The sequence below is a fragment of the Galendromus occidentalis genome, unplaced genomic scaffold (assembly GCF_000255335.2).
Source record: "Galendromus occidentalis unplaced genomic scaffold, Mocc_1.1 scf7180000076336, whole genome shotgun sequence".
NCBI lineage: Eukaryota > Metazoa > Arthropoda > Arachnida > Mesostigmata > Phytoseiidae > Galendromus > Galendromus occidentalis.
The window spans coordinates 539,189-565,910 of NW_003804325.1; the positions used below are offsets into that span (position 1 = coordinate 539,189).

Below are 26,722 nucleotides of genomic sequence, written 5' to 3' on the forward strand. Positions count from 1 at the left end.
AGTCGGACTATCGACTCAATAAATAACTTGTGAACTCTTCGAACAACGTAACTCAAAATGCGATATGCGAATCCAGTCATTCGGCTCTTTGCCAGCGATCATGGATGAGGAAACATCATCTCGCGATAGTGATAACAGAACCAGGCTCCGCTCAAGCTAATAGACAAGAGCACGCAATCGGAAAGCGGAAGGAGTCCATGTGGAGTCCCTCCTGAGGGGACCATGCTGCCAGGCGATGCATGGTGAACTTTTGGACGCACACAGATTTGCGTGAAGCGTGACACTGAGCTCCGGTTTTCCTGGGGAAAGATTTCAGCTGACTTGACAGACGATAGCGATCGTGAGGAAGTCCAGTTCGGCGGGTACCTAGACCAGCAGAGGAGACACATAGGGTTGAGCAGGCTCTTACCTGCACGTCTCGGTATGAATGAGCTGTTTGTATTGCTGCCCATTTAAGGGAGTGTCTACGTTCACAATGACTTTCCACATCCCTTTCGTGTTCTTCGCTCTCATCGGGCGTATCAGATTAGTCTGTAAGGCGCGAAGCGTCCAATCAAAACACCCGAAAACCTCTCAACCAAAGAAGGAAATCTCCCGTAGAAATATCCATAATACGGACCTCCGCGCTGCAAGCTTCGCTCAATGAGCTTCGCATTTTCACGTCATTCGATTCAGCCGAAACCAATTCCTCGTCGGGGATGTACGGAACAAGTCGGCGTGCTGTCAAGGGATCTGAGAAGGCGCTCTGCACGACCGAATCCCTGGAAGATCATCAGGTTCAATCGAGAGAGTAGAAATGAACATCCCGCCCCGATTGAACTCCATCGAGCAACTCTGCCCATTGAGTGGAGAAATCAGACCTCGGATATTGATCATCTTTGACGCAGAACGTAACGTTCTTCCGGGAAGACGCGCACGGCGGCTTCATGAATGGTCTATTGACGTAGTGAATGTCCGAAGCTGATTTGGCCGCCGAGTGGAAATTTCCACCTGGAAGGATGGAGTAGGGGCGATTGTCTGCGGGAGTCGGAGGCATCGGTACCGACAAGCCCGCAGTGGGGTTCTGAGCATTCTGAAAAGCGAAGCACCGTGCTGGAAAAATTTCGGTATCGGATCCCATCTCGGGTTGCCCCCGGACGGACTGGATGAATCAGTGAATGAGTCAGCGGGATGTGGCTCTCCAGTTTGGACTCACGGCCGCAGCAGCGGGGAAGATCGGTTGGATCGGGCGGGGAATATTAGTAGCATGTTGAGTCAAGCTCTGCATAGGCGATCTGGCTACGCCAGCATGGTGATTCATCGCGTTCGACATCACGTCCCCGGCTTGGCTGGAGAAAGCGCCTCCGTCTCCGAGGCTGTTCGATTGGATCCTGGGAACAGACAATCGTTCTCAATGATGATACAGTATAGCACGTGAGATAGTTGAGTTTGAGTCGAGCGAAGCGATTCTCGACCCAAAATGTCCCGGCCGGAAGGGTCTTCCTCCCGAGCAGAGCGAATTCCTCGGGGGTGAGGACACCTTTTGATTATCGGTGTCAGCGAGAAAACCATCTTGGTATTCCGCCCAAGCTAAAATCATTGGTGACCGATCGAATCATTGTATGCTGGCGAAAATAGTTTCACGCTGCTGATGTCCAAATAAACTTCCCATGGCGGTATCAGCGTTCGCGATAAGTCAGCTCGAAGCGAAGTGGCGGCTGTTGTTTCCGAGAGAATATATGTTTTATTAGGATGGCGGAGCGGAACGACATTCGCTATTATTTTGAGAATGGAGCTACATAAAAAAAAGCAAAGCCAAGAAGCACACGAGAGCTTCAGAAACAAGAGAATTTCCCAGCTAAGTTCGTAGTCATTCATCGTGTCCGGAACGGCAGTCAGATTTCCACAAATTGTTCGAATCGACAAATTGAAGGAAGAATCGAGAACTGCGCCTTCATCATGCGGTTCTCGAGCCGAAGAATGAATGCCGACTGCATGTCCGCGTGCGCAGCGTTCGCCTATCTGATGCTTCCACGGCAGATCCCCGGAACTTCCCTCGCGCATGCATGATCAAATGATAGCATACCTCATATCCCCCGCATCCACGGGGAAAGGGTTGGAGTTGAAACCCTGGAAGTAGCCGTCGAAAGTCGGGTTGCCGTTCCCGAAGCCACGAGAGCCGAATGCGTTTCCCCCGAAACCGATGAAATCTGCTGACAGCGATTCAATCATTTATGAGAAGGAACGCTCAGTTAATTTTCTTATTGCCCGCTCGTCTAACCCTGGGCGCTCAGGATTCGAATTCCTCCGACAAGCTCCTCGTTTACCGAGACACTAACGCCGACACCACGCTGCGACGGCCGACGCAGAAGTTCGGAGCGTTGAGCGTTACAGAAGCGGTCTAGTGATGTTTCATAAAACGATCGTCAGTGCTTGACGGCTCGAGACGACCGAAGTGCAGCCGAACAACGAGGTTCAAAATCGACCTTTTAACTCGGATAACAAGCCGCGCTCTAGCATTGCTTACCGTTTTCCGCGCTATTGATCAAACCAGAGAACCCAAGGCTCTGTGGAACTCCGTTCAGAGAGCCCCCGAAATTCGCTAGCGGACCGAAGCCTCCATTGAAATCAACAGCAGATTGGAAATGGTTGACTCCGAACTGAGTGCTGTTATGGCCCAGAGATGAGAATGCATGCTGAGGACCGAAATGGTTGAACGGGACGTCGGTGTCCAACGCATTCGTGAAGCGCTCTTCGGAGCCCGGGCTGATGCCGAATGACGACGCCCGCAGTCCGAAGGGTCTGCCGGAGTCGGAGCCAATATTTAATCGAGAGGACATACACATACTTTAAGTGATGATTGATGATCATAAACCGCGAACGGACTCATCACCGGAGATGAGCGGGGATTCGAAAACGATTACTATCGTGATAACCACGAGAATGTCACTCGAATCCCGGACGATGATAACCGATAAGCTTGAAGGAACATCAATAACCAAACAGCAGCAGTCTCCGCCGATCACTTGGTAGCGAACTCTTCTTCAATGTCCAAATCAGATCTAATTTGGCATGAAGCGATGATTGGATTAGGGGGAGTGAGTGCTCACCTGAATAACCCGTTGAAATCGTTGTTGAACCCAGGCGGTGACGTCTGATGGTGAGGTCCGAAAGTGGGTCGGAAGCCACCCTGTGTTAGCTGCATCGGTCCGTGAGGGAAACGATGATTTTGCTCTGGATTGAAAATTCTGACTGACCGAGAATCCCCAACATATTCAGTGAGAGATCCGCTGTTGAAGTGAGCCTGTCATAGCTCGGTTCAACTTACGTTTATTCAATGCAGGATACACCGGCCCGCGTCCAACAAGGGGCCCCGCAGGCTGAGGTCCTATGAAAGGAGGATCTGCCTGATTCTGGGGCAGAGGTCGTATGGCAGGGGGTGATCGTAGCAGAGGTTTCGTCCCTAGACCCCGGACCTCGTTGTGAAGGCTTGGGGGCGAGCCATTCTGTGGTTGATCTGCGGGTGCGGATGCGTGGTTGTCGTGTTCATTGTTGCCCACATGTGCAACGTCCGGTGATTCTTCCTGCGCTTCCGTCTTATGACCCTCGGAGGCGCTCACATTCAGGCGCGTCGAATGCACCGATGGATGCAGTCGTTCATGTTTTTTTCGAAGAGCGATAGCGCGGAGTCGCTTTGATTTTCTGACGGAACTCTCTTGAAGCTTCCGAAATTCACTGGCGCGTGTGGAAGACCTCGAGGCCCGCCTTGGATACCGGGCTTGTAGCCGTATGGAACGCGGGACCGAACCTGTCTCTCTGTGGATTGGCAAGTTCGAAGCTCAGAATCGAGCGCTCGCTGCATGTAGTAAATAGTGAGCCTATAGGGAGCTCGCCGTACTCACCACTGGACTCTTCCTTTGACTCGTCAGCATCCCCATCGTCCTTGTGTTTGGGGGTCTCTTCTATTTTTTTAGACTCTCCGCGGCCTTCTCTCGGTCTATCCTGGAGGCTGATTTTCAAAGCCTCGGGCTCGGTTTTGTTCTTGGGTGTCTCGGCCTCACTCGTTCGATTCGTCTCCGGCTCCGAACTCACCGTCAATGCCCATAGACCGATCAACTGCAAGACACGAATTATCTGATGCTAAAGATTCGTCCATCGGTCTCGCGTATAAGAGCTCTGAAAAGCTCGAGGAACGGAAGGAGGGCTATCGATGATGAGAGGCTTAAACGTTTCTCTTCCCCATTACGGCGATTATCCAAGAGCCTTCAGATAAGCACTCTAAGGTGTGACTGAGAGACCCCTCGCTCGCCAGATCCTGCCGCCGTAAGATTAAGATTTCAGACAAAGTGATTTCGTCTTGTCAGCATGAGAACACTCGTTTGCGTTGAGCATCGCCAGAGCAAATTAGGTGTGGTGAGCATCGGTCGGAAATCGAAATAGATTAAGGAGAAGTAACGGAAGCTTAATCATCCTAGTATCACAATGAATAAAGCTGTTATCAGATTTGGCCGGCGTCGGTGGTGTAGCGTTTACGCCAGAATAATCAGTGGAGCGCAAAGGAGGTTAAACAAGTCTTCTGTAGCGACAGACACACAAGTGAAACTTACCGGCTGCCGCTGGTCGCGATAGCGTGCAAAATCGAATTGAACTACTTCAATAAAGCCTCGATCTTTCCTTCCTCTCAGGAGGAATGGTCAGATCTTTTCAGAGAAACACAGAACGTCGTTCGGAACGTCAGCTTCCCCCGATCTGGAGAAACTGATCCTGATCACCGCCTCGTGGCTTTTCCCATTTAGATGAGCCTTTCCGAATATGTGATCCGCCGATCGGATAGCGCGATTCCGTGGCGTGCAAAGTTCGGAAGGTCATTCAAACATTTCAGATCATCAGCCAGACTCCGGAATCATTCCGATTGAGAACGCATTCGCGATTCTGACGTCGCGTCGCTTCAGGAGTCTGGACTCAAAATTTCTGGGTAGTGTGTGTCACGTGCCCCCCGTTCTTAACGTTCGTCTGAACTCGTGCATACAATCAAAAGCGAAAGTCCCTGACTAGCGCAGGGCTGCTCCTCATGAGTTCCGTGATATTAAAATCAGTTTCGAGCTGTTGAGTTTGTTTGTTCCTCCGTCGTCGGCTCATGATCCAATTCCGCCCAAATTAAATCCCTTCCAAAGCCGACGGATAGGAAGTCGATTACATAGGGATCTTCAAAGAGCACTGTTCCGTACAAGTTGTTTTTTTATCGTAATAAGTTTTCGCCGAGGAACACTCGAGGTTCCTTTTACTGAATCCAATCCGGCTCTTACCCTGATGGGTGCGCGGCGCTTGCGGTGGGTCCCTCCACTCACCGACTCAGCGTCGAAATTGCTTGAGGCCACGAAGACGTCGATGTTTATCGACTACTTATTCCTCGTTGACTCCCGCCGGGAGTTGTCAGAGACGATTTAGAGGGATCTTGACGCGGCTCATGAGTTGCTTGAGGAATCTCATATGGACTTACAGTAAAAGCTCGATACTACGAACACGGAGGGACCCACGAAATTGGTTCGTTGTACCGAGTTTTCGCTGCAACGAATGCCGCTCAACACTATCCCCATCGCGAGCTGGCCAAAGGAGGAGAAATTCCGTGTTCTTTGTAACGAGGAATTCGTTCTATGTAATGGGGGTCGTTGTAACGAGCTTTGACTGTATTTCGAAGATTCGGAGAGGAAGGAATAACTATCAGAGGTGGTTTGTCAGTTCGATTTGTTGGCTTTATGATACACGAAGACGTGGGGTTGATTGTGGATATTTTCGGATATTTCGTTGACCCGTTCATTCTGGTCGCACGGTGGAGAAATTACGTACGACTTGCCGCGATTCAGTCCGGCGGGTTTCCGGGTTAAGCACTTTCGAATCTTCATAAAGAATGGAAATCCCGTAAGTATATGACTCCATTCTTGGTTTAAAAATTTGGATGGGACAGAGGTGAGAAAAAAGTTTCATCCGCCGGGGAGGAGCCGGGAAGGCCTTTCGAAGCTCGCTCAATTAATGACGTGATGGGGCAGTTCGGTCTTCCGAGCCCGTGAGGAGCAAATTTCTGGCGGGCAGACCGTTTCCACGAGTTTGAAGGAGTTGATCGACTCGGGAATCAGCAATTTGTGAAAGAGGATCCGCCTCCGCATTGGGTGGGGCTGATCGTTCAACAGTAGGAGAAAAAGAAACAGAAAACAGCTTCCAGCTCCGAAAGTGTGTGCGCTCAACTGCCAATTTCTTTCGAAGTGCTCACTGTGGAACTGCTAGATATTTTGATTCGCGTCGCTCATTGTGGAATGTTCTCTGTTCAGGAACCATTGAAAAAGAACGCGTTCGCTTATCACGGAGCGCCCCTGCTGTCGGAAACTCGGGAAAATTCGCGAAGTCTCCCCCTATCTGAAGCACTCCCCGGAAGTCGAGAGAGACGCGTCGATCTCAACCTCCGACGACTGGTCCAATGAGGTCTTAACGATCCGGAGGCTCAACCGGAGGCGGTGGACTTTAGACTTGAATATGATACATGAAGCGTCGAATCCGCTGATGTTTTCGAGCCTTCGTCATCGATATCTGCCTGGCTGATCACTGATCAATGATCCCCATGGGAAGCTCAGAATTCATGCATTGGATGAGAAGCCGCCTTTCGCGGGACAGGCGTGATCTCAGGGTCACGGAAGTTTCCAGGGGCACGAGAGGCTTTTTCTCGATTGGAGAATTTAACGAAATGTATCCCTGATCGGACTGGATGTCGCCGAAACTCAGAGCAACGTTTTATCACCGCAAGGCATCAACGCAAGGCACATGAGAGCTCCAAAGTCGTCCTATATTACCTCGTCACGCCGCGCTCTGGAGCTCTGAACACAGGGAGGAGGGAATCCTAATCGAGAGAGCTCCAACAACCGACATGAGAACCCGATGTGGTAGGAAGGTTCGTCCAATTCATATCATTCACTACGTACCACAGAGATACCGAAGAACAACTTCATGCTGCGACGATTTGCACTCTGAGTAGGCACAAACTTCACAACCGCTATCCGAATCACGCACAGGTATCACCGAGAGCTATACGGAGCTGTCATCGATCACCGAGCTTGTTCAGATTTCAGTATCCATACCAGAACAATTGCGCGCACAATGTAAAGTTTGAAGTCCGTGGCTGCCTCTTCGGGGTGGCTCCTTTTGCTCGTGGCGCTCATAAAAGAGAAAGGGTGTCCGTTTGCGCTTTTGCTGCGAGAGAAGGAGCGAGAAAATACTTGCATTCAACTTCGCATCAAGAAAAGACTCAACGTGATGACCGAAAGGAAGGTGGGGCTGCAGTTTGATCAACAGATCAATTTCCGCGTTCATACGACTTCATCTTGTGAAGTTCGAAGTCCTTAGTCATTGTAAGATATGACCAGGTGGATGAATGAGTGAAAAAACGACCGCGGGAAGAATGATCTGCGAGGGCAGTTTCAATCGAAGTTTTTCCTCGAAGCCCAACCGCATCCATCTTGAGACTTCAATCGGTTCAGCAAGCACCGGATGAGCATCTCTTCTGATTACTGGCCATTCGGGAGCTGACCTGGCTCTGTGTTTTGGTTGTAGTAATTGGAATGCTTGAACATTCGGAACTAAAGCTAGATTTCGAATGAGACTAAATGGACTCAAGATAATTATCACTGCTGGTGATAGGGCAGATCTGTTAGCTCCCACCTGGACGCAAATAAAAAAATCACTAGTTCAACATAAGCAACTATGTCTAAGATGATGTCTCCCATTCAGAAGGTAAGAGAAATGATACCAAGTAGCCGTGTGGAGGAGTGGAGTTATTGGTGGGTGTTTTGAGTCCAATAATTCGGGGTGAATAGAAGTAGAACTCATCCAACGCGATGTAGAAGGTATTGCAAACGGAAGGAAAACTAGATGCTCCGGCTTCCCTAGTCGGACCCCTCATAGAGGGAACATGAGTATGTTATTCAGTAAACAATATTCCGGAAAACGATTCTTCGGTCCTCCTTTTTCGACTCGTTTAGCCGTGAGTCGTCAATGATTAGAATCGAGGGCGCCTTGATGCTGCCTCAAAACCGTATCGCTCAATCTAAATTCGATCTTGGGAGGATGGAACAGGAAGTCCATTGACGACTGCAATCATTCGCTTGAACTCGATAGGAATGAATTCGGCTTATTATTCCCGAACGAGTGAGATGAGTGAGAGCTTATCATAGTGTTTTTCGAGAAGTCGAGTTTTGTCGAATCATCGTTTGTATTTATAGATAGATTCACGATGCCTGTTCCTTAAAATTCATTTTTCATAGTTCTCGATTTATTTTATTGGTCGTTCCTGTTGTTACTAGAAGCCCTTCTTCTCTATTGTGACATGGAATGAGATCCATTTTCGGGTAGCTGCATGCGATTCCGCGCAACGGTTCTGCTGGAACAAGGAACCACGATATATGTTTCGCTTTCGCTGCACAGTCGAACATGAAATTGGATGTGAAAACGAACACGGGAAGTTGTAGAGCATTCCGGACCGGGAATTTCGTGGACTTATAGTCGAAGGGATGACACAACGGTCATCACACTTTTCAAGCGAGGGAAATGCTCGAATACCACTCCATGCAGCGGATAGCAGGAACAATTGAGCGAATTCAATCGTATTTTCAGAAATTCATCCGAGATTTCTTGAGGAGTCTCCATTTCCCCTAATCAGAAGAGAACTTTGTGATGACCAGAAAGCCCGACTTGTTCCCGCTTGATACATAGGCAGGAGACTTTCCGATCTCGCTCCTTCCCCGGAGCCCGCGGCTCGATTGATTCTGCCGATTCCAGATGAGCTCGGACGTGGGCTAGGAAATGCGGATGTCAGTCGGATTCATCGTCCTCGATCGAGAGGCGTGAAACCATGGGCAGGATGTCAAGGAACTTTTTCGGCACTGCGTGAATGATGAAGGAAAATCGCGCCTTCCACTTCAAGGGAGCGTTTTCGTTCCGGACCTTTGAAGTCGGCGCTCATTTTCTCGACGCTTGTGGGACGCGAACACGGTATCCAGCTCTTTGGGTGAGCTGTCTGAATGCTCCGACGCATCTTGAATATTCGGTCCTGTCCGAATGCAGCGACAGACACCTGTTCTGTGTTGTGGACTCCTGCTGCAATGCTCTTGTTTCACCGTCCGAAAGCATAGGATCGTCCCGTCCAATAGGAATGCGTCTCCGAAGGCCTCGGAGCCTTCCTACTTCGCGTTGGCCGTGCCTGGTGCCTGGCCTCTACGAGGGGAAGCATGGAGGTTGTCAAATCGGCTCCAGAGTAAGACACCAGAGATGACTTCTCACGGGAGCTGTCGAACGAGGCCGGACTTTTGTCGATGACTCGATCAGAATATTTCGTACTTTCTGCTCGTTCTTGCTTCGCTCGGCGATCGGGAGTCACTTCTTGCCTTCGTTAGCTGGTTGAGTATCGCTGATTTCCCGGGTCGTGAGTCGTGAGACAAGGAACAAGGAAGCTGATACGAAACGCAGAAGATCACAATGTTGAGGGATGACGGAACTATAGATCCAGTATTGGTCCCGCAAATCGACTCGGAGTCGATTTAGATAGATCCCAGGGAACACCGAAGGCGCGTATAGCGTATTATCTCGAAGGATCATCTGGCGCCTTATGATTCGATGTCACTCAGCTGCCGATGTCGTCTGCTAATCTCCGAAAACATTGTCATCGAAAGTTCTGCTGGAGGATTCGGAAGGAGATTCAGCAGTAAAATCTAGTTCGGATCGATTCAGACTCCCCCAACGCGTCGCCTCGTGCACGAGCGACATTCAGCCATGATCGTGAATTCGCAGACGCCGAGATCTACGACAGTGACGAGTTCGAGCGAACATTCGTCCGTTGTCGCCAGCATGACCGATGGAGAGCTCCAGGAGCTCGTACAAAGACAGAAAAAAGTGTTGGGAAATTCAAAGATCGTTGATAAACTTCGCGACCACGGCCAGAAACTGAGGCAGAAACTCGTCGCTGCGGAAGAGGAGATGTCGAGGCGAGCCGCGGCCGTCGCAGAGATTGCAGATGAATTGGAACGAATGTCCATGGCGGTGGAGGATTCTCCGGGCGGGGAGCATGATGAGTCCAGCTCTCTGAGCAGTGACGAGCATAGTTTCCCCAAGTTCTGTGCCAAATTGGAAAAGCTAGAGCAACATCGGAACGTAAAGACCAAATTCAAGCCCTTCAGCACGACGAAGGAGCCGATACGTCCAACGGCGATGAAATCCGATGTGACAGCGACCTGGAAATCCTATCCAAATCTCCAACCTGGACCTCCACGGAAAGAAATTCCCGCTCTCTCGTTGCACGTAAGCCCTTGGGGATGCAATTTTTGAATCGAGCGGGGGAATCGTTCCGATCGTATCCGTGTGACAGACATATAGTTCGGTTCGAGAATTAGGCTTGAAGCTCTGTCCAACCCTTCCAATTCGCAAATGGCAAACCCTCTCCTGAGCTCCGTTTCGCTTTCCAGGATTCGCTGAAGATCGCTGCGCTACAGCAGACTCTGTCGAAGAACTTTTACAGAGAAGATGCTTCGCAGTTCAGTCAGGATCCTGTCAGCGGAGCCTTTCTCAGTGAGACGTTCCCATCGACAGACGTATTTTCAAAGCACAGAGATAATCACGAAGATTCAGACAACGAAGATGACGCTCCTCCCATAGAGCATGGGAAGCCGATTGTCGGAGGCCTAGAAGACTTAGATTGATCTTTGTTTAGCAACAGCCAGCGGGAGACTGAGGAAACGCACACTTGACATATTTTGTACATTCTAAGTTCAGCCTCGTCGACCGGCAGAGAAGCAGGTACGCTACCGGCGATGAATAAATGAAAGGAGAACGCCATCATTGAGCTTCGGTTTGTCCTCCCGATTGAGGGCAAGTGCGTCTCGGAAACCGGATATAGCTTGAAGCCTCCTTCATCTGAATGGAGAACACACGGGGAGGACCGACGGAATTGAACGAGACAACCATCCCGATTGGCGTTCCGGGAGCCGGACGAGGGGCGTTCGGAGTTCTCCGACAGGAAAATCAATGGAATCCGAGACCTGTCGTCCCAGCGAAGTGGTTGTCCCCCCCCCCCGGCGGTATCCGGCCCCCTCACCTAGGTAATTATACGGACTCCGGCTCGAGAAACCAAAGTTGTATGATATCCTCGGCATGGTCGACTTCCTGCAACGAAACGTTCCGTGCACGTTTCCCGAAGTGTTCAAGGCTCGACGGGAGCGACTCGCTTCGATCGTTCCTTTTGTGCGCGGGTCTAGCTCCTCCCGCCAGGGGGCGACGGAGGTACCGATCGATTGCCGCGCTGCTGGCTCTTCAGCCGAGAGAGCCGGAGAGCCTGCTGCTAAAGCGTTTGCGGAGAGCAGACGAAAAGAGGAACGGCAAAAATACTGCGCTTTCCGCTCCACGATGCGCTCGAATCGCAGCACGTGAGCGTCACGGGATGGAGGCCCGACATTATTTCTGCTCTTCTGAGGAATAACGAGGCATTGCAAGCGTAATCACAGGTGAGCCCCGCACTGAAGATCCGCGTACCGATTGCTGTAGCCAAATGATGAACGAAACGACGCAACAATTGCTGATATCTATGCTGATTCGTTTTTCTGATAAGCCACGTTGTGCAAGCTCCTGTTTTCTGATCGTATTCCGACTCTCCTAACTGAGTTCTCCTTCTCGCGAGCTTCAGACGGTTCGGGCGCGTACTCGATTGAGCTTCATTTCGAAAGGTGAGAGCTGAAGGAGATCCCGAGCGGGTAAGAGAGGTAGACCATGCGCCCTCAACGACTACTGTTACCTGTGGAGTCGCGATGATGATGGTCGGCACGGAGCCCCGCTCGAAGTCCCGCGTACGAGGACTCTTTCCTAGCGTCTGCGAAAGGACATTCCGACCGAGAGCACGCCGGAGTCGAACGTCTCCGTCAGGAGCGTTCTCGTACGCGGGTCTCCAGGGTCTCTCCGATTTCCAATTTGAGCGAAGTATACAGATAACTTGTACACACATGAACATATATTCCACTCGGATCTATCCCGGTTAATAAAACTTCTATGATGCGACGTCACTGACTCATTCTGGTGGGATTTCATCACGATCTCTCGCTTTCACATAAAATCATTGCTTAGATCCATCTGGGACCCGCAAACATGTTAAATCACTCCTCATATCATTATGAAGAGAAAATATCACGCGTCCATAGTAGCTTGTCGAATTTTTTCGGACGAGTGCGGAGTAGATACCCCGTTCCCATGGAGTCCGTCGAGAGGAGACTAGGTCCAGAGAGCGGTCTCTCCGGTCAATCTGATCAGCACAGCCGGCGGGGAGAAACCTGCGATATGTATATCTGACTACGGAACAAGGAATGGAAGACTTCGAGCATCGGAATGCGAAAGTATTACTTTCGACGTCGAATCTCGAGCAACGGCGCTGCTCTTACAAATCAGAGTGGCAAATCATTGTTTTCGAGGTAGCGCATGAGGCGGTCTTCTATAATGATTTCTACAATACGCTCCGCAGGGAACTTGAACGTTCTGAGAAGAAGGTTGAGCACGGCACTGAAAGCGGCGCTCAGGGGTCCGCGGGTAGGCGATCGAAACCCGATCCCGGGTGAGCCTAGAAATTGGAATTTCAGAACCTGCGGAAGTGTCCAGAGATGAGGTCATATTCGATACGAACGGAATCGATGATCGAATCGTCCGAGCAAACGAGAGGCAAGCTCACCTTTGATCTCGCACCGGGCACTTTCGGGGGCCGAGGAATAGCTACCGTTACATTAGCGAAGAGTTGGTCGAAATACAGGAGAAATTCTCCTGCATCGATGTTGGTCAAGAGTTTGAGATCGAAAAGGACTTGCGGGGCTTTCAAAAAAATCGGAACCCATAAATATATGGTCTTGTTGATGCACTGCACTTTGGCCTGGAAGTTCGAATCGGAGTCGAAGGTTGAACATTCTTCTTCTCAGGAATCCCGAAGATTATCTCCTCCGAAAACTCATTATTTGGGAAAGGAACTTGTTCAAATCGGATAGATGAACTTGAACACTTATATGTATGTCATGCATATACACAGGCATGTGAGGCTCCATGGAGCCACGCATATGGATGTGAGCATCACCTCTTCGAATACCGAAGTGGTGTAGGAGTTGAATAGCCGACCATCAGCCAAATCCACTATTCCGAGTTTGTACGTGCCCACGAGGAGAGGTTCGCCCCTCTTGATGGCTTCACGGCTCAGGGTGAGCGCTTGATTCAAAGTTGCCGTTGCGAAGCGATTCCCCATGCAGAGAAACGACGCCTGGAGTCGAACGAGGACTATAGACCTCGAATGCTGGTTTTGGAATAATTCAGCGAGTGGAAGCAGATCCAACACACCTGTCTTCGAGATCGGCTGAGACTTCTCACTGACAATGACTCCGAAGCACCGTCAGCGGCGCCTCCCCGAAGCTCCGCGTTGCTCGTTAGCATTACACAGAGCATAAGAAGACTGAGCTCATCAAACATTTCGACAGGACTGGCCCAAATATGGTCCTCTCCCTGACATATATCGGCCAAGCCCGATGTTTACTTCACAGGCCCAGCATTTTTTGAGAACTCCATCATTAGAAAGTTTATTCTTTTTTGAAACGCCAGCTCCGCTCACTCTCGCTGTGACCGAATTCTGGTCGGGATTGTTTGAGTAAACTTCTCTCGTGACCCGCGGCGAGGGACGTTAGAAAGTCTTCGGAAAAGCCTCGCTCGTCAATTACTTCTCCCTGCTCCCGGTCCCCTCGACATCACATCGTCGATTGGGATAGATTCTTCCAAATGTCGGAAGTCGTGCGGACTTCATTCGATCAGTTCCCCCTTACAATGGGGGAGTCTCCAGCGGCGAGCGCTCCTCCGGAAGGAGGAACTGATGCGTTGAATCATCGCGCTCGGACTCGAAGTCGAAACGCATCATCGATCCAGGTGATTGCAAAGCATACGATGATCAACATCGATTCAACAATCAACAACTGTGCCTGATGCTATGCTTCGATTGTTCAATTCAATAGGCGCATCGACGCCGACGTTTGGGATCGTCCACTGAAATCGCTGATCGCTCTTTGTGAGCCCCGATCCGTTCGGGTTCACTGTCTCGCGCACTGCATGATCAGATCGTCCTCTAAAACGGAACAGGATGATGTAGTTTCGAGAGATCTCAAATAAGCGGAGCCCTCCGGATTCTCTGCGGACTTGTCAGATTAGACGTCGAGATTCTTGCTTCCGAAAAGACGAGTCGCCCATGCAGTCGTCTTCGTTCCAGCGAGCGGCGCCGGCGTGATCTTGCTCACTTGAAAAATTCCAACAAGAGGTTCGCGACCCAAGCTAGACCCTGCTTGCTTTATTGACGAGATAACGAAGCGATTGAACAAAGAGCAATGGCACCCAGGGAGGAATCAGAGCGATGAAGGATTCCCGGCAAAATCCGGCACCGGATAATGCTTCTCGCTCCGATCAGGAGAGCCGCTGCCGTAGGTGATTTATGTACTTTTGGCCCTCGAATAGGGCCCGATGGATCAGACGTACAAGAAGTCCTCGATTGGAGCTACCATGATGCGACCAGATCTTGCTTCTCTTTCTCGCGTTGGAAATATCTAAGGGCCTTCTTCGCCAGCACAACCTTCGCAACTTTCTTGTTCCGAGCGGTAGCCTCGAAGACCTGAGGATAGAGCTTCTTCGGAGAAATCGGAGAGCATCATAATTCATAATATTTCAGAAATTCGAGAGGGAAGAAGAGACGCTGGAGGGCATTCTCACCTTGTCCTGGACTGTAAGCGTCATGGTTGTCCTTGCGTCGTCGTTGATTTTCGGCTCAGTGAACTCGACGGAGTCCGGGTACGTTTCACTGAGCTGACGAACGGGGTTTACTCTGACATTGATGACAGCATCACGCATGAACTCTTCCGTCATCAATCTCACCAACACAGCCCACACAACGTCTAGATCCTTCCCGCTGTCGAGAAAAACAGCTCCCATGAGACTTTCCATCAAATCCCCGAGAGGCTTCGGGATGTCAACTTGCTCAAGATCTTCCAGGTCTTCGTCCTCTTCTCCCATCATATGAGCCAAGATGTCGATTCTCTTCTCGGTTTCCCTGTACTCGACGAAACGATTCGTCAGCTTGAGCAGGAGGGGAGAGTGATGCTGCATCACCGTGTGTAGTTTATTGTCCACTATAATCGCGGCGAAGGTGTTGTTGCTCACCAGTGAAGCGCGAACATCGGTCAACTGGCCGGGATTCAAATCAGAATCCGCCGTGTAAATATATTTCGAAATTAAATAATCAATCACTGCATCGCCGAGGAACTCCAGCCTCTCGTACGACCGCGTCAGGCGGTTGTACCGATAGGATTTGTGCGTTATGGCTTCGAGAACGAGGAGTTCATTCTGAAAAATGTAGCCGAGCGTTTCCTGCACTGTGAGGATCTCTTTCCGCCATCGCTCCACGTCTGCTTTCTTGTCCTCTCGGAGAGGCTCGGGAAGGGGAAGCTCGAAACGGTCGAGGAAATCGCCTTCATTGTATCGACCGAGAGGAATGTCCAACCATCGAAGATACTCGAGAGCACCAACGGGCCCGCACTTCTCCAAATAGACGCCTATGAGGGCCTCGACGGAGTCCGCGCACATCTTGCTCTTGTAGTACTGAGATCGTCTGGACATCTCTGCGACGTCTGCCTTGAGACATCGACCCGATAGGAGGGCTCTCTCTTGCGCACCGGGCGGAACGAAATTGACACGGACTCGAAATTTCACGCACTCTACCATTTCGTGTATTCCTTTCGGTACGGCGTGCTGCAATAAACTCATATTCGAGATGATGCGGCATCGTCTGGTGGTGAGCTCTCCCTCGTTCGAGGAAATGAGCTCCTGATAGAAATGGAGGGTAACAGCGATCTTCAGGAAAGAATCACCGATCACTTCGAGTCGCTCGCTATCCACAATGTCTGTGATGTACAGCGGGGTCAAGGCTTTCAGGATGTCTGCCGGGGACGGTCCGTCACAGTTTTCAAGGTCTGTCGGTACATTGAACTTCATGCTGCGAACGATATCGCTTTTCATTTCCAGTCGTGTGCGTCGGTGACCAGCCTGCCGCTCCATCTCGAGAGGTTTCCATGGCGTGAGTGGACGGAGCCGTCCGAGTCCTGAGCCCCGAACGATCGCGACACGAAGCTCGTCAGCGACGAGGAGGCGATTCAAACGATAGATGATCGAAGGGACAGAGGTTGCTTTGTTCCAAACAGGAGCCGACAATTTTTCGACTTTGCATTTAGACGCCAGTCGCGGAGCTAAGCTCCTTGGCTTTCGCTTAGTAGTTCGCAACGACACGTTGCCCAAGCGGTCCTCGTGGCGCGGGAAGATCATCTCTAATCTTTTCTGAACTCTCTTGGGCACGACCCGGACGATCCCGTCGTCTTTAGAGAAAATTTTTTCCACGTAGCATCGTTTCTCATGAACATTCGGCCCTAGTTCAGTGGCCTCGATGTTCACAACGGAGTCCTCAGAGAGCGGTATTTCCGAAACGTCGGAGACAGCCAACTCCATCAGGTCCCAGTGGACATTGTTATCCAGGACTGGCACGATGACGGGTATGGTTTCCTCATCGAACACCATCGACGGTATTCTCAGCACTTCGTCGAATAGATATCTGTTGAACTCGGCACAGAGCTTATACTGCGATTCATGCAAAGTAATCATCCGACACTTGTCGACCGCAACCATTTCCGTCCCCGCCCTCGTATAAACGGGGAACTCGGGAACGCATTCGGGCAGCGCTATCTTAACCAGCAAACCCATGCATATCGGCTCATCGGCGGGATCCATGTATCTGCGGATATGCGATCAGCTCATTATGTTATTATATAAACAACACGGACAGAGTCGCGGAACGAATGGTCGTCGTTCGAGCTCACCTGCTGTCTAGATGATCTGGATCGTTTAGTTTGTCGATTCGTAGGGAAAATTTGTACAGGATCAAATCAACGGGTAACTCCGGAACCGACGTCGGCTGCAGTGAAGAGCTCATCCGTCGCGGACATAATATTAAATTAGTCTGTGTTGCGGGCCCAGTCCTGAAGAGCTGAGCCACCTCGGCGCTCACTTCATCGATCGTGACCTCCAGAGCAACTTTCCTCTTGCGAGGCAGCAAATGCTCCGTCAGCTCTCCGAGCGAGTAGAGTCGGCTGAGAACATTGATCGCAGCAGATGTCTGCGGAAGTGATCGCTCTCGTCATTAAGCTTGCGAGAGATTCGGCCCAGACAGGGCGCGAGCGAATAGGATCAGCTCGAGAAGAAAATATCCGGGGGAAAAACAGGAGTCGGACCCCCATAGGAACCACTCACCCTCGCTGTCAGAGAGGATTCCTCCCAGGCGCCGTACACGATCATCTGCAGAGGGCTCTGACGAGGCAGATGGATTCCGCAACGGACCAGCTTACTTGGCGACGCGGCTGTTTCGTATACGTAGTCTGGTTTCTGTAGCGTGTATCGATCCGAACCCAGCGAATCACAATACCACTGAAGAATTTGACGAGCCGCGAAAGGCGTTATCATCGCTCGACAGTTGTTCGGATGAACTTTCGAATAGATATTAGAAAGATGGGATCTATTGTAGAGATGGAGAAACATCTGAGACGATTCGATCGGCGTTCGGTGGTGTGCGTTACAGTACCTCAACAGCTGGAATTCGATGTTTTTGAATTGGAAAATATCTTGATGGATAACCGGCGCTGCTTTGACGTCGGCGAAGAGTAGATACATCGAAGGATTCCCGCGAGCCCTCCCTCGCGACTGTACGTACGACCGCATGTTCTTCGGGGGGTCGTAACGCAGCACAAGATTACAGGCAGGGATGTCCACCCCTTCTTCTATGACAGAGGTTGCGATCAGAAGATTCAACTGCCGCTTGCGAAAGTCTTGGAGCACCCTCTCCTGATGCCGGATGGAATCGGAGTCCGGAACTTGGAAGCTCTCGCTGTATTCGGGACCGTAGAGGGTCATCCCATGCTGACCTATGACAAAGTCACATCGGAGGAAACCCCAACGCTCCGGATACTTTTTTATCATCTCCTTGATCCAACTGCATAGAGCGAAAACCGTCGATCTCTCAACGGTGAACACAATGCCGCAGAGTTCCTCTTCGACGGTCCTGAATGCCTCGAGGACGTTCATGAGCTTCCAAGCCTTCTCGCTGGCGTCTTCCAGCGGCGCCCCCCACGAGCAGATGGTTCTCTCGGCGATCTCGTAGGCCTGTCGGAGCTCTTTGGCTTCCCTGAGCCTGTGCTCCGCGGCGATTTCACTGAGGATCATGTTGTTCAATTGACGAATCTTCCTCCGGATGACTTCCAGACAGCCGAAAGGTCCAACCGCTGCTAGCATTTCATTGACCCAGGCGGTCGCCTTCGGATGAGGGGTCACGAGAGAACGTTCGTTCCTGTGCGCGTACTTGACAATGATTTCTCTAGGTCTTGTGATGTAGTCCACCGCGCTGAACGCCGTGACCAAGTTCGCTCCCAGTTTACACTCGAGCTCCTCGATTCTATCCATCATTTCAGATGTTTTGACTCTCTTATTCAAAACAGATGCGGTGAGGCCGAGGATCCTCGGACGGCTCGTCGGATGCGTCGACATGTAGTGGTTCTGCATGATCTGAACGTACGGATCCTTGCCGGTGGCGCAATGGCATTCGTCGAAGATCAGAAGATTTATGTTGGCCATTGAAACGAAGTTTGCGTTGAGGATATTATTGAGAATGGTGGGCGTCATGACAAGCACGTTATGTTGATCGAATTCCTGCCACCATTGAGTACCCGTCCAATCATCGACTCGCATAGCCCCCACGAAACTGGCAACGCTTGCGTTGAGATGGCGCTTGAGGTAAGCGGTTTGTTGTTGAACCAGGGGGACCGTGGGCGCGAGGAAGACGCTCCGACGACCTCCGTTCTCCAGACGCTCTCGCGTTTGGTGAAGGAGTTCTTTTATCAGCAACGCGGAAACAAGCGTCTTCCCGGTACCTGGCAATCGGAAGAGATTTCGGATTGATTCGTTTCGAGAACATCGTCGACCTATAAAAGGGCTCAAAGCAACTTCTCATGGATGATTTCGATCCGAGGCAGGTAATTATCCCGGGAAACTCACCAGTTCCCAAACAGATAATGACGTTTTGTTTGACAGCGAGTTCAAACAGCTCCAATTGAAAGTGACGGGCTGCCAGCTCGCAGATTGCGCTGTCGGTGGTTTGCGCGAGCTGAATTCTGCAACAAGAGAGGGAACAGTCTCGAATGCAAGTCTGAAGTTTTGAAGAATTTATTCTGCATGAGCTCATGGGTTAACCGCATCGGTACTACTCACTCATCCTCCGGAGGCATTAGAGAACCCATAGCGATTCGACCGGTATTTTCCTCGCCGACTAAATTCGGATGCTCGAACAAGCTCACCGAGAGTGATCAATTCTGACAGTAGTCATATCGCGAGAAGTGTTCACTGACTTCTGACTGAGAAAACATCTCGCGTCAAGCAGGACTCCACATATCGAACGCGTATAAGGGAGCACATGTTACGATATCACGCTTTCACTTCGTTCTCCCACGTCATCTGAATTCTCGATCACTTCATTAGATGCGTGCCTTTCATTCAGGCAAGCACACCGATCTTTGGTTATATTGAGAACGTTGGGATGAGCTGCTCCATGACAGAAGAGAATTAGCGCTCGGCTCCATTCCTCATCTTCTCCTCATGCATGCATCAAGGGAGGCAGCTGATCCCGTAGGTGCCGGCGCGTCAATTTAAAACCCTATGGCGTCATTTCTTTCTCCGAAACCTCATCAGCCCTCTTCGGAAGGTACTTGGACATGTCAGGTCGTGATCGGGTCCTGAGGCGATGCCTCCTGTCTAGTGACAGCAGAGGCTTCCTGTCTCGGTCGGTAGGGTTCCTCTGGGCGGGTGAATCTCGGGGAATGAGCGGCCATTATATTGCGGACAGGATGGGGGGCATGACTTCCCTCTGAGGCCCGGTCGCTCCCGGACCTTGAGTCGATCCTCTCCACTCTTTGTGGCGATAATAGCCTCTGCATAACCGAAAAAAAAGAGGTGAGACATTCATTGAGGGCCCATCAAATGCTCCGGAGAGCTCGGACAAAGCTCTGTCCTTGTGAGAATCAGACCGTCGCGTCGGAATTTCTCTCGCGCGGTCGGATCCACTCCGATCGGAGAAGAAAACGTGACCTCAAACGGATAAGTGGCGGCCATTGTGATCTAGCTGGACACGGTGCGGCGAAGGTCGTCCGACGGCTATATTTTCCGCTCGTACCTCTTCGCCATGGGAACATGTCTTGGATGAAGGATATTCCCTTCCGTGAAGATGAGTAAGCGGTCGAATGGGCAGACCGGCCTACACCTTCACCGGTAACGAGGATTCCATCCAGACTTCGAGTCCCCTTTCCCCACCCCCAAAACGAACAGAAATTTGCGACTCTGAGCTAACTCAGAGCGCAACCTTCCCGAATGAGGAAAGCGGTTACGCATTCTGAATCGCGTGGCTTCTCATCCTCGATCATGCGCATGCGAGTCAGCACGTTGTTCTCGATCATCAGGCGAGCATGTGCTACTACAGGTCTGGCGGAACGTGACGGCTCCCCGACAAAATGTCTCGCTTGGTGTGCGGCAGCGGAAAAACACGTTCAGAAGCGCAAGATACATACACCGTCATCTCCTCAGCCCGATTTTCGATATCGCAATATGTCGTGTCGTGTAGAAAGCAGAATGATCGAAAAGAAACTCCGAAACACTTGATCCAACTCAGACTGTGGTTTAACCGCTTGTTGATTTCATCGCTCAAATCCGCTCGGGCCAATGCGACGGTTCCCGGGGCTCCCGGACAGGAATCGTTCAGCTCTGAGAGATCAGAGCCCGTGGTTTTCCGCAAAGCACGCGATCTTCACTACCATGGGTTTATGATCTATCTGGAAAAAGGATGGGAGTCCGGCGATCTTCTCCTGGCATCGAAATTCATCCTCTTGAACTCGCACAGCAAATTGAAAACGATCTAGGGCGAGTATCAGAATCAGCGAAAAGCGTGATCCATGGTTTTTATACCTGTGTCACCGTCAAATTAGAGCCAGCTCTAATCTACAGGAGTGGCTCCGCTCGTGATCCTCTCTTTGTCTCTATTATGAATCGCTCGCCGCTCGGGGCAATTTCTCTCTACTGATCGAGTTTTGGGCAAAATATAGGTTCCCATGCAGCTGAGAAAGATGCGAACCTTTGTAGGTCGATCGGCGGACACCTCTTCTCAAGAACCCATTTGGTCTGAACCCTTAACAATGGCCTGTCTACGTATGCCCGCCCCGTGTTCCCCCGCGACCTTGGTATCCTGGTCAGGGTCCCCATACGACAACCCTCTCCACACGCTCCCTCGTCCTGACACCACATGGACCTGGCACCATCAAATCGTTCAGAGCTCGAAAAGCAAGAGCGTCACGTTTCCGAACGGCTTCCGAATTGCGCGTCTGATGTTTACGTGTCTCGACAACCTAAACCGAATATCGAGCAGAGTCAAGTGATTGCTCCGGAGAAAAGCCGTGTTATCAGCACGTCACGGTGCTGAAGACCATCCCAAGTAAGCCGTAATTAGAGTTTGGAAGCGCATCTGAATTCAGAGTGATGAGCTCTTCATGAAAATTGACAGAGTTATAGTCAAGGACGTGGCCTTGATATGTCCGTCCGTTCATAAAATTTCTCATAGCACGGTCCCCGACCCCGACGAGAGAATTTGTCGATACTCCGCATCGGGAGAAGCCTCGCTTCCGGGGATGAAGCCAGCTTGTTCGTGACCGATAATAGACAGCTGAAAGATATGTGAAGTGGCTGAGATTTGTCGTAGACTGCTCCGGCCTCAGCGAGAGTCACGGCAGCACAGCGAAGCTCACTCGGCAACGCTCGTTTCCAATCGCCGATTCTCGAAAGTATCCACCATCAATGATGAGGGCATTAACGAGAACATCCGAAGCTCCCGGAGCCTCGCAGGCGTCACTTCAGACTCGGTGAAACGACCGCAAAATCAGACCTCGACCTCGGAACTCAGGCCGCGGTCGGGTTGTGGACAATTTGACTTTGACCTTGAAATTCGGTTCGAAGTTTTTATCTGCATAATTCACTCAGTATCGGCCCAAAAATTGGCAATCGCAGCCACCTGGTCGAACAGAAGAACCAGCGCGTTGCTGCCCAGAGGAGCACGTCCCTCCACCGCGTGCCGAATGATCGGTGCATAATAATCAAGAGGGGCCGGTAGCCTTCCGTTACGTAGCCCGAGCCTGAATCTGCGTCTCCGATGACGAATGCGAGAGAAACAGCCTCTGCAAGGAATAGAGCGAAGCCTGCTCGTCTGTAGAGTTCCCAGATCGGGGCCAATGATGCTTTATTGGGATTGAAATGGTACACGGAGAATGCTCGGTGCTCGCCGGATTAAATTAAAAGAATCGGGTGAACGAACTTGATCCCTTACCGGAGTGAGATTATCTCATTTGATCGTTGGGGCAGACAGCCATCAAATCGACTGGAAGCGTCTGCCGGGATGTTTCGAGCTCATCCTCACATGCTCTGAAAATAATCAGAGCATCAGACTAAGAATTTCAGCGAAATTCGACATGGTGGAGACGGCGCCGGAGCGGCGTAACCACCGGTGTGAGAGGCTCCTAGCATGGGATTCTGATCTCTATGGTCTCATGAGCGGAACATTGCATGCGGCCACGGAGTAAAGGCTTACTTTCGAGATCCAGCTCCAGTCCCTAATTCGCAGTTAGTCAATACCTAGATTAGAACATGATCTATTTTTTCGTATCCCTGTTCATACACATGTGTGAAGTTGCTAATCACGCATCGTCGTCTGGGATTTCAATTTTTGAAAAAGCAAGTTTCGAGCTCGTGACCAGCTCTCTCGACGATTAATCAGACCAGCAATGGTGCACCCGTGTTCGCAGAAAGTCGTGCAAATTGCTCGAATGAGATCTGCACCCTGCCCCGCTCGCTTTTTCAAGGCTGGTTGTGGTACGAGCTTGATGTCGCCCAGGGGACGAATCCACATCATTAATATTCAAGGACATATTGTACGGGCGATGGAGTGATGGAAGTTGAATGGAACCGAGATAGTTTTCAAGGATCTTCAATGTTCACACAGCGATCCTTGCCCTCTACAAAGTCCAACGCAAATACCAAGGCTCTCCAGAGAGAATCCGTCCAAGAGAGTCTTGATGACGATTCGTGTGTTCGTCTCGTAGATTGGCGTCAAGTCAAAACAAGGGGCAAGAGCTCTGGGGTCCTATTCCTCGCTCAAGGAAGATCTCATTTTCGCTGAGGCGGGCGGGCGTGTTCAATAGCGCAAAATAAACTTTACCTGTTCCAGCGGTGAAACGTTCTCTCTCGTCCGGATTAGTTGGATGAACCGTCTCCAGGGGAGGACTATAAACATCAACGGGGATGCCAACCTCTTCAGGACCTATCCCTCCTAATCCGAATCTGCCGAACGTAAGGCTCGTGAGCCTTATGAATCATGAACCTTCTAAGTCCCGTACGGGCTTAAATTTGCCCAACCTACTATATTCCCTCTGTATTCACAGGGCGAGGATCTGTCTGAGAAGGACTATCTTGCTTTCAAGAACACCAAGATCAGTGGCAACGAGATGGAGTCCGACAAGATTCTGCAGAGGACCAGCTCGCTGCTGCAGAACAAAGCATTTACCGGTGGGTGGGAGCGTGGTCATGGGCGTGTTTTTCCCGACAGCCCTTCCCTCCGGTGAGATTCCCTGATTCCAATTTCACTGAATGTTTCAGACGTAACATTCATCGTCGGACCGCCTTCGGCTTCGAAGAAATACGTTGGGCATCGGGTTCTACTCGCGATGACCAGTCCTGTTTTCGAGGCCATGTTCTATGGCGATATGGCCGACAAGTCGAAGGTTGGTGTCTCTGTTAGTTTTTCAAAACTCGTCCGTGTCCCCGAGTCCTACGAAGCCTGGAAGTTGTGGTGTTGGGAGACTCTCTTTCCCCAGCGGTACAATTCCATGACTCGGAGGATATCTGAGTGAGTGACAGAGTGGGCGATTGCCGCGAGCTCTATGTTGTGGTCTAGTAATCGTGCCAAAATTACGGCTGTCCTGCTCGGCGGCGGGGCGTGCGGGTCAAGGGTAGTCTGCGAAGCAGAGCGTGGCTCCTAAGCGAGTCACGTCTCAGTTCCACGGCCGTACACTGCGTTTGGGGAAACGAGACCGTGAAACGTCGCTCAAACTCAGATCATTTCTCAGGTGATCCGAATTTCGGATATCGCGCCGATCGGTTTCGAGAACCTCCTGCGCTATGCCTACACCGATAATCTGAAATTGGAGACTGTCGATGACGCAATGCTCACCGCATTCGCCGCGAAGAAATACATTCTACCGCATCTTCTGAAAGACTGTTTCGCTTTCATCGAACGGAACGTGACTCCATCCACCGTCTGCCAGGTAGAGGTCGAGTCAACGATCTGCAGGGTAACTTCGGATCAAGGCAATTAAAATTTACAAACCCGATCACGAATTCTCAGGTTTTCGAGTTTGCTTCCGTAATGGAGGCCTACACGTTGATTTTCCAATGCCTCAACATCATCGATCGCCAGACATACCACGTCCTCACCGCAGACAACTTCCCGAATGTCCAGCCTAGTACGCTAGAGACGATCGTCCACAGAAAATACCTGAACCTATACTCCGAGTACGCTCTGTACCAAGCATCGTTGCAGTGGGCCACTGAGGAATGCAACAGGTATCGTTTGGAGCCAAGCTCCCTCCGATTCCCCAACGGACGAGAGATGTGCAAAACACAGTGAAGCAGTGAATAACGAGCGATGTCACAGTCGAGGATGGGTTGTGCGAAGAGAGTACGACCGCCACCCTGTTTCTGACCGTTCCTGGAATTTGTTTCAGGAGAGGACTCGACAAGTCTGAAGTAGAAAACATTCGAGCATGTATGGGCGACACCGTTGTCGGACAGCTCCGTTTCCTGGCTTTGAGCCCCGAGGAGTTCTGCAAAGGCCCGGCCAAGAGCGGTCTGCTGACCCGCGACGAGTGCTACGCTGTCTTCATGAACATGGCGATACCTGGAATAGTTGCACTACCGAAAGGCGGGTATTCAGAGGAATTCCTGGAAAACTATGAACGTCTCCCACAACGGAGCTCTGTGGCTAATTGAAAGCTGCATCGTTCTGCTCCAGGAATAAGCGCCGAGGGCACGAAGAGGTTGAGCCCTCCGGAACACTTCATTACACGGAGGTACCAATCCGTGTCCTTCCACCCACCGTCGAGACCGTTGCGATTCATCGGGATCAAGTTCACAGTTCTTACCCGCGATATCTTCGTGACCGGTATAGGATTCCCTCTCCGGCAGGACCTGGGCTCCTACAGTGTCCGCACACACAAATACGATGGGGTCCTGCGGTGCAGCTACAAGGTAAAAATTACGACGGTAGAAAGGTCGACCAGCCCCTTCCGATGCGCCGAAGATATCCGGCGCTCGATTTTCACTTCACGTTCTCTTACGTTCTTTCCGTGCACAGATACAGGAGGACCGACGAGAGCGCGAAGAATGCGAAGTGAGCTTCGCTCTCAGTAAGGAAAAAGATGTGAAACTCAAGCTCACCAAGCCTTTCTTCATTCGAAAAGGATTGGAGTACGAACTCGAGCTCCAGCTCTCTCACGTGGTCAGTGACGATGTTATAATCCCGTCACTGCGGAACAGGAAGAAGGAAGATGTAGTCGAGGGCGTGACAATCGCTTACGGAACTTACCAGCGTCCGCATATGAACAACGTCATTGAGATTCTCGAGATCTCGGACGTTTTCTTCTACTTCTAAATTCAATCATTAAGGAGAGATACTTACACACATGGATAGGTCGGAGAGAGGAGAGCAAGCTTCACTTTCTTCGTAGAGCCTGGATGACGGATCGGGATCAGGGAAGGAACTCTCTCAATGCTGCGGATTCCTCCATCGCATCAAAAAGCTATAGATGCCCAAATGAGAAATCCTTTGCGTTTTCGCCTCTCACTCTTTTTGGCTTCGGCTGGACTTTGTATCCTTCGTACCCCCATAGACATCCTGGTATATTTTTCATCGAATTTACCAGCGACTGTCCCGGAATTCATTCTCGATTCGGTAGCGGACTCATCAATGCTCTTGATGCTTTCAATTGAGTGAGATGCTTCCAGACGTGCTCTTCATGATCGATTCGTTGCTCGCCCAAATCTCGTTCAAGCTTTCTTTGTGCCACCCAACAAGGTCAATACGCGGAGCGGCTGCCCCTCCGCGCGACTGATCAGTAGCTTGGAAAGGATAGCTACGACCAAAGGCCCCCTCGTTGGAAAGCTCCGCAACTTCTCGAAAATTCCCCAGCGCTTGAATCAGATACATGGCATTCCAGCCCCCGGATATTCGCGATCCATTGTAAGTTGGAGACGCAGCGGAGGCATGCATCGGAGAGAAAAACTGTGCGAGCGTAAGAACGTGAAGTCCACTCGTTGGACTAGTTGCTTACGTGACTTACATACTATATTTAGCTCACTTTATATTAGGCTTACTGAGACCTTCCCTTCGTTTATGAAAACATGCGAAACCGAGCCACTCGTCGGTCGGAGAAGCGACGAAATACGAGAATTGAGCTTATCACATCGCGGTAGT

General features: G+C 50.8%; 4 protein-coding genes and 1 long non-coding RNA gene across 5 annotated transcripts; 3 read left to right on the forward strand and 2 right to left on the reverse strand.

The window, feature by feature from the left end:
- Nucleotides 1-9,867: 9,867 nt before the first annotated feature.
- LOC100900524 (uncharacterized) lies at nucleotides 9,868-10,845 on the forward strand. Its single transcript, XM_003738840.2, has 2 exons — nucleotides 9,868-10,317; nucleotides 10,482-10,845. The coding sequence occupies exons 1-2, from the start codon at nucleotides 9,868-9,870 to the stop codon at nucleotides 10,713-10,715; spliced, it is 684 nt and encodes a 227-aa protein (XP_003738888.2). The 3' UTR covers nucleotides 10,716-10,845.
- Nucleotides 10,846-11,360: 515 nt separating this feature from the next.
- On the forward strand, nucleotides 11,361-12,060 carry LOC108865141 (uncharacterized). Its single transcript, XR_001951250.1, has 2 exons — nucleotides 11,361-11,516; nucleotides 11,696-12,060. It is a non-coding gene; the product is annotated as an uncharacterized LOC108865141 (long non-coding RNA).
- Nucleotides 12,061-12,443: 383 nt separating this feature from the next.
- On the reverse strand, nucleotides 12,444-13,503 carry LOC114828562 (uncharacterized). Its single transcript, XM_029113136.1, has 4 exons — nucleotides 13,471-13,503; nucleotides 13,118-13,330; nucleotides 12,725-12,919; nucleotides 12,444-12,638 (listed from the first exon to the last, which is right to left on the reverse strand). Exons 1-4 carry the CDS (start codon nucleotides 13,501-13,503, stop codon nucleotides 12,444-12,446), a joined length of 636 nt encoding a protein of 211 aa, XP_028968969.1.
- An 840-nt stretch (nucleotides 13,504-14,343) lies between these two features.
- Nucleotides 14,344-19,400, reverse strand: LOC100906536 (endoribonuclease Dicer). Its single transcript, XM_029113137.1, has 6 exons — nucleotides 19,372-19,400; nucleotides 19,159-19,274; nucleotides 17,365-19,034; nucleotides 16,935-17,230; nucleotides 14,782-16,849; nucleotides 14,344-14,683 (listed from the first exon to the last, which is right to left on the reverse strand). Exons 1-6 carry the CDS (start codon nucleotides 19,398-19,400, stop codon nucleotides 14,570-14,572), a joined length of 4,293 nt encoding a protein of 1,430 aa, XP_028968970.1. The 3' UTR covers nucleotides 14,344-14,569.
- Nucleotides 19,401-23,305: 3,905 nt separating this feature from the next.
- LOC100906681 (BTB/POZ domain-containing protein 6-B) lies at nucleotides 23,306-25,900 on the forward strand. The gene is made up of 8 exons (XM_003738879.1): nucleotides 23,306-23,541; nucleotides 23,634-23,757; nucleotides 23,848-23,972; nucleotides 24,318-24,515; nucleotides 24,596-24,813; nucleotides 24,975-25,171; nucleotides 25,262-25,497; nucleotides 25,604-25,900. The coding sequence occupies exons 1-8, from the start codon at nucleotides 23,494-23,496 to the stop codon at nucleotides 25,898-25,900; spliced, it is 1,443 nt and encodes a 480-aa protein (XP_003738927.1). The 5' UTR covers nucleotides 23,306-23,493.
- Nucleotides 25,901-26,722: the final 822 nt, after the last annotated feature.